The 11,822-nt window shown below is 36.9% G+C and overlaps 1 protein-coding gene across 1 annotated transcript in view; it reads left to right on the top strand.

Annotated features, from left to right (window-relative positions):
* Positions 1–1,330: 1,330 nt before the first annotated feature.
* Positions 1,331–11,822, top strand: part of prpsap2 (phosphoribosyl pyrophosphate synthetase-associated protein 2) — a 20,011-nt gene continuing 9,519 nt past the window's right edge. The window contains exons 1-4 of the mRNA XM_015397857.1: positions 1,331–1,468; positions 5,728–5,888; positions 9,762–9,814; positions 11,213–11,279. Of these exons, the coding sequence (XP_015253343.1) occupies positions 5,806–5,888; positions 9,762–9,814; positions 11,213–11,279 (203 nt within the window). The 5' untranslated portion in view covers positions 1,331–1,468; positions 5,728–5,805. The remainder of the gene's footprint in view (positions 1,469–5,727; positions 5,889–9,761; positions 9,815–11,212; positions 11,280–11,822) is intronic.

Raw genomic sequence — 11,822 nt, forward strand, 5'->3', positions numbered from 1 at the left:
CATTGCATTCCAAAAAAGTAAAGAGAACGATGCACTGGACTTTGTTACCAAGTTTGAAGACGTTACACTTCCCAGTCGGGAAGCTTTTTCAATTCAAAATGTCATGAAGGCTTTGTTGACTACTGTATAAAGCCTCCAACACATGGATGACTGAGAATCTTCTCCAGCAAGAGTCATGACCGTTTATGAGAATTTGGACTGATTAGGTTTTGTGAAATTGTGAATTGATGCTATATAAATAAACTGAATTGAAATTTTAGATTTTGTACTAGGTATGGTATTGTACGATTGTTAAAAAAAAATAAATCACTCCTGCTGATGTAATACATGTAATAAACAGTTCTACTGTGGTATGGATACTAAATACAAGTGATGTTTGCATATTTTTGCTGTTAATATTAGATTTCTAGATTATTTGGAAATTCAGTTACCTTAAAAATTGCCAAATTTATTTTGCTTATATTTAATTGACTATAGGCGTTCATTCTATTGTGAAAGGATGGTGTAAATGAGAAAGGTGATATTTTTTATGTTAATAAAAGTCATTGAGTATCTAATAATATACTGGGTATTGATATTAAGTTTTATATTTTTGTATTATGACAATCCTATGGTGTTGTGGTGGAAATTAGCAAATCATATTGAACACAGCCTGGTGAGGCTCACAGACACTGAAAGAGCAATTTCTAACCCTTTATACGGCCCTCAGTGAAATCCTTTAAAAATCACAATGTTAGCCAATAGTGTTTTTTGAATCCAGGAAAACACCTTATTACCTTTGTAACATTAAAAAATATGGATATTTTGATGGCAAAAATGAATCTCAATATAATAACAAGAACTGCAATCTTGCCTGAATATGTTAAGAAAAATAACAAAAGTGCTTCTTTAAGAAATTCATTAACTTTTTTAACTTTTCAATTAGCTTTTTACCTTTTATCAATACTTTTTAACATTTTAATATTTTTTTTTTTACCTTTTTGCCTTGACTTTTTAACATTTAACTTTTTACCCATTTGTAAGGGATATTCAAGTGATCAGAAACGCTAAATTGCCTTATAAAGGGTTAAATTATGGTAGCAATTTGGGATACATTATAAATGCGTGTTATTTTTTAAATGTATTTATTTTGATACGAGAATATAGTTCAGTTTTGTCTCAATTGGGACGTTTTCTGGTACAAAAACGATCATATTTTATTGAGCGAGCTAGTTAAGCTGTATAAACTAGATGAATTTGCCACTCACAGCATGGCGTCAGCGCCAACGTGTCATGGCTGCCAAGAGAGCCCATTCTATACGCCCATACATCCCTTTGATTTGATTGGCCAGTGGCCACGTCCGTCAAAGACTCCGTGCGACGCGCAGTCAGACAGTCTGAGTCGGGCAGGTTGAAAAGCCTCGGAGGCTTGAAGCGATATTCAAATACGGCTGGTTGCAGGTTGTAACCGGATCTGAAACACAAGCTGGTAAGAGAGGCTCTATAATGATTATTATTCCCCCTGTTCTCGGTGTTTCCTGTTAACCTTGCAGCCAGACGCTCACCGACCCATGAAAAATCCCTCCGCTGCTCTGCGAGCTTTGCCTCGGAGGGATTATTTTTAGCCAGATCTCGCGTTAGTACTCAGGCGTTAATGTTGGCTTCTCGTTATGCTACGATGCTAAAGTCGATCCTATTTCCCTGTTTCTTGATGAATTATTTATTATGATTACTATTATGGTCTATTATTTTATTTCTGTATTAGAGCAGCTCATATTTTAAATCTGGTACAGTGTTAAATTAAAATACATCCCTGAATTGTGTTGGTTAGCATAGCATGGTTAAAGCTAACGTCGTGACTGTTTTCACCCACTGCCTGTCACGTGCTCATTTCTTATAAACAAGGAACTACCGCAAAAAAACACAATTGTTAAAATCGTTTGAAGAGTTTCTAACATTTTTACTTTTTCGCACATTATTTCTTATTGTAGTCTGACCGTTTTTCTACTGTTTATCACAGACTGTAACCTGATATGCCCTCTTATAATGATTATTATCACCTCCAATTAGCATGGCTGGGTTTTTGTTTTGTTTTTTTCTTGTCCGAATAGTTAAAATAATTTTAATTTGGATAAACTTTTTGACATTTCGCTTCAGAAAACAACCTGGTGTCATTTGTTCCCAAATTTACCTTGAAACTTGTGAAAAGTTGTCATTAAAATCACAAAAGAAGAATAACTTAACAAATAAATTCAGCTACTTCCATGAAAATCTGTAAAGCATTATTAATTATTCTACTTATTAAGAAGTTACAATTAATATCAGTAAATATATCTGCAGTGGTTCTTTTATTTTAGGTCGTATTTAATTATTTTATGTATTTATTATATATATTTTTATTTTTATTATTAATTTAGGTGGTATATGGAGAGGCATGATTGTGTATTTTCAAACATAAAGCTTTCTGGTACCGTTTTTCCAAGCAGCACCTTTAAAATTTCATCGATTTATGTAGAAACAATTACTGAAATCTAGATATTTTACAGGCTAATTAAACATATGTAAGGTTGAGTTTTTCTAATAGTTTGAAAACATCATAGAGATTACTGGAGTTAAGTCATTTATCCGTTTTTTAAATGTAAATCCAACCTTATTTAAAGATCAAAATTACAACAAGAAATAAAGCAAAATTTCTGACTATCCTATTAAAAGACGCATTTTTATTTAAATTGTAACTAACTAGTAAATGAATGTCTTTTGAGGGGATAGAGCAGATGGGTCTTATCACACATCACAGGATCAGGGTGCAAACTACACCCTGATAGCACCATGCTTCTATTGTGTGCAAATTCACCACAGTTGTCAATATTATCACTTTGTTTAAATGTGTCGTCAATATGCTTAAAGTCTGATCGGAGGCTCACCTTCTTATACACCATCTGTGGAGGGAATGGATTTAATCACAGGCAGCATATTTCCCCTCTATATTATGATTTAAACCTATAGCTACAACTCTCAGATGATCTGGATCATTACATGGTTTTAATGATTTTTTTTTGACACGAGGCCGGCCGCTGGTAAAAATAACGTTAAAATCTGTTCTTAACTTTTCAAGTTGTGCTGTACAAAGACAGACAAACACAAACGCTCCTAAAGACTCCTGATCCAGTAAAGTTGTTCTCATCATGTTACCATTTTACTGCAGGAAGTCTTGAGTATCCGTTTCTGTTTTTAAAAAGGTCTTCTTTTGTAACTAGTTCAAATAAATAGACAATTTTTAACACTGAACAAACGTTCATATTCTAACATTTTATATGGAGCTGAAACAATTAATCAGATTAATCAATTATTGAAATAATCGACAACTAGTTTAATAGTTGATTAATCGTTAACTGGAATATAGAGACGATAAAATATGTTAGCTAACAGTGACCCTGTTAGAGGAGCCTTTATATCAAAATTCTTATAAAAATGTAAAGATTTAGCATGTAATATAAAAAACCTTTTAATCTGTCAAAATGTTCAATCCAGAACTCCTCAAGTGGAAAAGTTTTAGTTTCATCTGGTTTAATTTTGTAAAAAAAAAAAACTTCTTTTAGGAACCTTTTGCTATCCAATTATTAATCGAAAAAATAATCAACAGATTAATCGATTTGCAAAGTAATCGTTAGTTGCAGCTCTAATTTTATATATATATATATAATTTTTTTCCGGGTTTGAATCCTATAGATAATAAAGAGATGATTACAGATTTTATCGGTATAATGCTTCCCCTGCTAGTCGAGCCTTTATCATATTCCAACTATGACAACTTCAACATATTTTCTATAACCTTAACTTTCCCCTCAGCCTTTTATGTAAGTTTCTAATCTAAACGGGGCCAAACACTGAACAGTGACATGATGATCTTATTCTAGCCATAAACTTGATCACTTTTCAACATTGACAATTGATTCAAATTATATAGAACCTACAGAGGAACATAAAGTCTAATGGATCACGAAAACATTTTTTTTTTTTTTTTTGGGCCTTCCCGGAAGGGTTTTTTTTTTTTTTTTTTTTTTCTGTTTCCGATCATAAACTATTTAAAATGACTCAATATTACCTTAAACAAAGATTTATTCCCAGTTTTGCCACAGATGGTTGTAAAATGATTTAAAGCGGCCATGGTTAACTTTTAGCCACTTTACTGTAACGTAAAGGTTAGTCATGTGACCTGATTTCTGAGACTGAATCTGGAGAAAAAGAAATGAAATATTATTGATATAAAATAAAAAAAACAGATGGTTACATTTTCAAATGCATATTCAATCAATAATCAAAAGTAACAGCAATATAATTTTTTTGCCTTTTGTCTTTATTTTTCTATTCATCTTCCTTGTTTCCTCTGCTCTGATTTAGTTTATTATAAAAGTCATCTTTTCTTCTCTTTAACTCTTCTATCAGTTGTTCACTATTCCAGAACAGGAACATCATATAATCACAATCCCTTTAAAGACATCAGAAACATGGTAACAACGTAGTATAATGTTCAAATAACTTGGCGACAGAAGGTAACATTTCAAAGAGCTGAAGTGGTTTGAAGGAAGTTAGTCGTTCGTATTGCCATATCAGAGCGACAGTCGTGCATGAATACAGCTATAGAGTCACGTGTTGGAAAGTAGTTCAGATTAATTCTGCTTTACTTCATCTGCTAAGTTGCTCACCCACTAACATAAGTTAGTGTGTTTTTCAAGTTAGATTTAATCATTCTGGGCAACTTTAACAGATAGAATTTAACATGCTGAAAATCTAAAAATCCATAAAACATCCTAAACTTCACATCATGTTCTCTGTTTCTACCCCTATAATTATAAAGGTTATTTGTTCCATGCACAATTAAACTTGGTACAATGCATACAATAAAGACAAATGTAAAGAGATGCATATTTGTAAGATTACATCAACCTATCTCTAAAACCCACTATGTTGGTAGAGAATGATGTTGGGCTGCTGTATTCAACTTGGATCATGTAAACAAAACGTTGACATCTATAAACTTATGAGCAACGTTGTTGTCGTCAACAGTGATGAAATTGTTTAATTGACGCTCCTCCTTTTTCATGACGATAACAAAAACTGACGAGCTAAACATGGATCTTTGATGAAGAATCATGGGTGTGAGGTTTCGTTGATGAGACTAAATAAAAACGTAGCGGGTGAGATTTTGGTCGACCACAGTGCAGCACGTAGTCGAAGCACACCGGCCACTCGAACCGAGCCGTCAGCGCCGGCTGGTCCGGGAACCCCGGCAGACGGGGGCAGGGAGGCAGCCGGGGATGGAGCGACTGGCCTGGACACCGGCGGCCCCGTGGACTCCTGGGGAGCACGGTAAGGCAGGCGGGGGGAAGGGGTCAGGTTCGGTCGCTCCGTCCCCTGCTATTCCAATCTCCACTATTCCACCATTGGAGGAGAAAAAGGGAGTGGCATATCATTAGCTAAGGCCTGCTGGCCCCCCATCTAGCTCCGTCCCTGATAGTATATGCTTGTTTCTAATGGGAAAAATGTCTTTATTTTCACAAGAGGAGACCCCCTTTCTTCATTGGAAGTGGTTTCCTAAGCAGTTGCTCACTGAGAAATGAGCTTGATCTCACCAGCTGAAATGAGAGGCTGTTGCTGCAAACTGGATCCTGTGCTCTGTTCAAACCGGCCTCTTTAGTTTAGCGGTGTTCCTGCTCGTTGCTAACCGCTCCTCCATCTCCACTGCAGGAAGGTCTCAGCGCAGCGTGGGTGCCCAGGGATCCACTGCCTGAGTGTGGCCAGAGCAGCGGCCGAGACCCCAGAGACATGAACCACACCAAGGGCGGCTTGGTGATCTTCACCGCCAACTCGCACCCGTCGAGTCGCGAACTCGGCAAGAGGATCGCTGAGTGAGTATGGGGGGGTTTATGGGGTGTTGAGGACCCCACAGGTGTAGAATAAGGAAGAGTTAAACCCCTAATGGCACGTTTAGAGATTTCTAAAATGGAAACGTCGTTTTTTTGTTTGTTTTTTTTTTTACATTGGGCCCTTGATTTGACGTTATTACATCATGTTCTACTCACCCATATGAGTTTTGTTTCATTTGGAGCCGTTCTGAAGATATTCGGTTAGGTTATATACAAGTAACGTCTTCCTATGGGCAACGACTTGAAGGCACAAACTAAACTGTTCATAATTTATCATTTAATGTACGCCAGCATTCATAACATGTAGGCCAATCACTGTCCCCCAGACATCTGCGGTTATATTTTTTATATTTATATATTTTTAAAAACAAAGAGGAGTGCATGGCTTTTGCCTTTTGGGAAAAATAGGATTTTTATTATCTAAATATCCTAAATAATCACCTCTGAATGTGGCCCAAGTTTCCCATGATGTCGAGTTTTTTATTTATTATTTTTCAAAGCTGTGTTTAACTATGTTCACTTTAGATCTCTCAGTTCTGATGATGGAACCAAATGTAAACATCCGCTGATGCTTAGTGCTACAAACTCTTAAAATTTTAAAAACATGAAACTGTTTAGAGAAGGAAGGAACAACTTGTCTTTGTCTGCTGGACACTACATTTCACGACAGGACTTTGATACATTATGCTAGAAAACTATATTTTAAATACTTTTGACAGGTTTATTTTCTCCCTTTATTTCCATATAAATATTCATGTTTATTTCTGTTGAATCCATTGATGGTGGTGGTATTTATTAGCCAAATCACAGGATCTTTAGATGTTTGCTAACCTTTCCAATCGGAGGTGTTGCTCAACGCCACAGGGATGCATGTGGAAGCCAAAAAGGACATAATTTGGCTAAACCAAACTCTAGTGATGTTTCACGCCATCATGTGATGCTAATGTGAAGCCGGCAGCGCTAACAGCTGATTAGCCATACATATTTGCTACGTCAGAACTTCATGAAACCGTTTCCGTCTCCTTTGTTCTCATTTGTCAAAAAAAATAATAATTTAAAGTCAAAAATCCAACTCATGGGAGTGTAAAAACTTTTTTTAATTAAGTAAATGTCCCGTCTTTCTTTCCCCATCAAGCTCTTTTTAAAGCCAAACTTCAATATGAGCAATAAAATAAATGATGTCAGTTTAACATTAAAGCCAAATGAGGAGGAGCCAGTCAGTGAAACGGTCGTCCAGAATTTAGAAAGAGGTGGAATTGGTTTTAAAGCCGAATGTGACGGCGGCAGACAGGAAGCACCTTGGATTCCAGCCAGATGGCTGCAGTGAACCTCTTAGCCTGGAGCAGCCGGTTCGGCACATTCATTGTTCAGCAGTAGCAACTAAAAGCTGCAATAAAACAAACTTGGAGCTTCAACTAAAACACAACCTGCTGGGGAAAAAAACTACATCCAGTTGGCTGTCTGAGTTCCCCACACACTGAAGCGTTTTATCACCAAACCAATGTTAAAAAGTCAAAATTATGCGTTTAATATTACTAAAGTATAAAGCGGCTTGTTTAAGGAGTAAAACATTGTTTGTGAGGTTTTTGTTTCATTTTTACCAATTATGATTTCTTGTCGACAAAGAATACCACATTCACACCTAAAGCAGCTAGTTTACATGCAAGGTCAATGGTCAACGCGCATCTTGGTTCAGCAAAAGTTCCCGCAGCGGTTTTTTTTTTGTTTTTTGTTTTTTTAGCAGCCGAAGCAGCGCCTCACGAGCTCCTGAACATCTGACGCTTCAGAAGCAGCAGCTGCATTTTGCTGCTCGACGTGCCGCACCAACCAATCAGAGAAGCTGATCTGGGAGCTGGCAGGGAGTCAGACACAGCACTACTGATGCAGAGCGCTATGATTACTCCTCTGAAACTGTTTATTAACGCCTAAATTAACTTAAAATGTCAAAACCTTCTGGCAAAACATGTTCGATTTTATTATCCTGGGGGCTACAGTTAGGATTACGTACGTGAAAAAAGCTAAACATCTACTTCCAGCCGCCGTGAACGGTAGCGGCACACCGTGAAGAGGCGACCGGGCCAGAGGCTGATGTTGAAAGGTGACAGAGCAGCGCCGGTGTACGGGTGTCTGAGCGGCTCCAACAGAAATAATATTTGATGACAGGATGGTAATCTGGATGAACTGACTTAACAGATGATGTTTTTAGGTGGATTTTCTCACTTAAAATATGTATTAAAACTACTTAAAAAAAAAAAAAAAAAAAAAGATTAAGAAAAAAAGGGTGGTAGGAAAAAGTAGCCTGGGTGCCATTCCGAACTTAGTCCCGCCCACAACGTTTGAGGTCGGGTCAAATTGTCAGGGCGGGCTTTATACGACGATGGACAGATGATCAACAGTAAAGTAATCAACCACGTGACCAATGCGCGCTTGGGTGACAACAACAATGGCTGCCGCCGGAGAGTTGAGGTGAGTAGATTCTGTTATTAGGTCTGTTCTAGAAGATATCGACAGCAAATTAATTTTAAAAGAGGAACAGAGAAACGCGATCAAGGCTCATCTTCTTATTCTAGGCGTGCAACTGCACGCTTTGATTTTTGTGGACAACAACTATGCCTCGCTTAACATACGTCACGCACTCCGTTGCTCTTATTGGTTGTAGGTCTATCCAATTGAGTGCAGAGGCATTTTTTTTCCTGGTTCGTTCGAAACACGCCCCATAATCACAGCTCTATGGAGCAGTATCAGACTCATATTCTGACTAGAATTGAGTAGGACTACGTCAGGCTAAGGAAAAAGTTCACCAGCAACAGGAATTATAACAGCATTCAAGCAAAATTTGGAAAGGCTACGGAAGAACAGAGTAAAGCTGAACCACATCAAGGAAATTCCAGGAAGTGTGAATCTCTAACTTGTGGCAAAACCATTTTTTTTCCATTGTTTCTTTATGTGCTTCCCATAAAGCACAGTTATTTTTTTATTAAAATTATGTGTCTCCCTTGGTTTGGCAACTTAAACCTAGACTTAGACAACTTTTATTTTCATTTTGTTTACACAGAGATTTCATTTACTTTGCTGCTTTTCAGACAGTAAATGAACATTTCGATTCCATAAAGTGCAGCAGTGATTAAATGTAAACAGTGTGGGAACATGGCGCAATGATGAATTATTCTGGATCAAGAACATGTTGTGAGGAGTTTGGAGGAGGTAGATCCAGCTGTTTAGAGTGTAATCTGGAAATGAATCTGACTGTCAGATGGGGGCTGGAGGCAACTTTTCAAAGCTTTTCAATATTACTTTTCTTCCCCTGAAAAAATAAATTAATGCGTCTTTTTCATCTATGCAAGCATATTTACTTACTTTAATACAGCTGTATCTTGTTTCTTGTTATGAAATAATTGTATAAAAGTATCTAAATATGCAACTAAATATGCATGACTTCTTTTATTCAGAAAATGTCGTCCTCTTCCAGTGTTCTTCAAAATAGAAGGTTTATTGATCTTTTATAGGGTGAGCCTACATTATTTATTATATATATATTATAAATTATTGCAATAGTTTCTAGTAAAAGATGTCCTTTCCTGACGGTACTATTGAAGACACATTCTTTCAGTGTGTAGCATGGTGGGGGCAGCATTATGCTGTGAGAATGGTTTCCCTCAGGAGGCACAGAAGTTATTATTGATGAGCTCAGATCTGTTTGAACGTTTTAAAACCATTTCTTTCCTTCCATTTCTCAGTAACACCAAGTTTTCATTAAAATATTTGATTTCATTCTGGTTATAATCTGGCGAAATGTTAAATAACATTAATAAGTGACTGAATATATATTCTCATTCTTGTTTTCTCTCATTCTAGGCGATTAGGGGTGGAGCTGGGAAAGGTGCAGGTTTACCAGGAAGCAAACAGAGGTAAGTTGATGACCAACAGGAAGCGCCCTCCCCTACCCGCCACGTATCTGACTCAAAACCATTAAAACAACTATTTTCAATCATTCAGACGGAACTATTATCATACTTGGATTATTTTAAACTGAACGTCCAATATTCACTGTTAGGTGCAAAGTACCATTTCCTCTGATCATGGATGTGATGAAATAAAGTTTAAAAAAAATATTTTTTTTCTTTATAAAAATTAAGATTTTCAAAAAAGAAGAATTGGAATGAATGACGGATTTCTTTAAGACCTTTTTGATTTTGGAGTTTTTGAAAGTAAAATTTCTGGATAGCATTTTTTTCCACCTACAAAACGTCTTCTTCATTTGAAACGATGATGCTGGGAATCAGTTTCTTATTTCTTACTACCGGTATCAATCTAGTTATCCAGGCGGATCAGGGTCATTGTTTGATGATGAGGCCGCCATTTTCAGAATAATTAAAACTGTAATTAGAAAACAAGTATGTTGGACCATTAATCTGAACATTAAGAACTCAACCCTGAGCATTTAGATTGTTCTTGCTCTTTTTATTCACCATGACCTCACCAAAACAAAAGTAATGTAAATAAGCTCAAACCACAGAGCAGGGAATGCAAAGCTGCTACAAACACAGTGAGCTCAGGTCATTGACCTCAGTCCCTCTGACTGGTTCAAAAAGATTTAGAGCAAATGTTGGAGCAGCGATTAAATAGTTTTATGAATTGGTTCAAAGAAAATCTATTTATTTTACCCAATCATATCGTTCCAATAAAACTATAACCAGATTCCTAAAAAGGTTTAATAAAGATGTCTTTAAAACCTCACTTATGAATGTGTTTCTTCATAAATGCCTCTTTAAAATACATGGGAGGGGGTGTGGTCTGACTTCAGAGGCGTCTGATGCTCCATGTGAGCTTAGAGCTCCTCTAGGCTTCGCACCACAGCGGAGCAGACATCATGGAGTTAGAAGTTTGGAGCTGAGTTTAAACTGGGGGTCAGAATACGTTCACGCTCAATCACATTCTGTCTAAGCAGAGATGATCTGTTTGACATGACTTTATTTCAGCCTTTGGTGTTTGTTTTTACCAGCATTGTCACTAATGATTTAGATACTGATTCTAAGGCAAACTGTTCCTGCTGCCTGTTTATCTGAGACTGATGATAAAAAATCATTGAAAAACGGATCAATCTGAGGTTAAACTACAGAACCCGTCTGTCCACACTGTTGTGGGAAACCGTTGTGTTTCTAATTCTCTGCTAATGTGGGTGGTTTAGTTCTGGAATGCTGGTATCTACAGCAGTGGGGGGGGGGGGCAGATGAGCTTCTCAGGCTTTGTTATCAGATAACAGGCTGGATTTTTTTTTTTTTTATACCCTGTTTTTGTTTCCTTAGAAACGCGGGTACAGATCCAAGAGTCTGTCCGAGGAAAAGATGTCTTCATCATCCAGACGGTGTCAAAGTAAGAACATATTCACACCCCTTTAGATTCATCTTATTCTGTCACTTTAGACGTTATACTGAGAATTATTATGGACCGCTTTTCTTTTTTTTACTCATTTTTATTGTTGTTAAAACAGATGTACAATGCCATTCAGATTGTAGTGTTTTATGACTCGTTTACTAGCGAGAAGGGACAGTTGCAAGTTTGTCAAAATAACTCAGTAAAGGCTCCCAGACTTTGTAGAATTTTTTGGTTGATCATTTCAGAAAATATTTCACTTTTTCAATTTTTAGGAGCATCATTTCAATTCAATCAGTTTATTTCTATAGCGCCAATTCACAACACATGTCATCTCAAGGCACTTTACAGTTCACCCAGATCATGCAGTCAAGTACGTACCTACACATAGGTGGTAATTGGGATTTCCATTCTAACAGTGTTCTCCTTCGAGCAATTAGAGTTGCAAAATCAATAACATTTTCCTTGCTAGATATCGCTAACATGACTCCGCCAGATGGTTTTGCTCCGCATATCCATCTGGAAACCTTCCGTTGAAGTAAT

Source organism: Cyprinodon variegatus, unplaced genomic scaffold, assembly GCF_000732505.1.
Source record: "Cyprinodon variegatus isolate N-32 unplaced genomic scaffold, C_variegatus-1.0 Scaffold893, whole genome shotgun sequence".
Classification (NCBI taxonomy): Eukaryota; Metazoa; Chordata; class Actinopteri; order Cyprinodontiformes; family Cyprinodontidae; genus Cyprinodon; species Cyprinodon variegatus.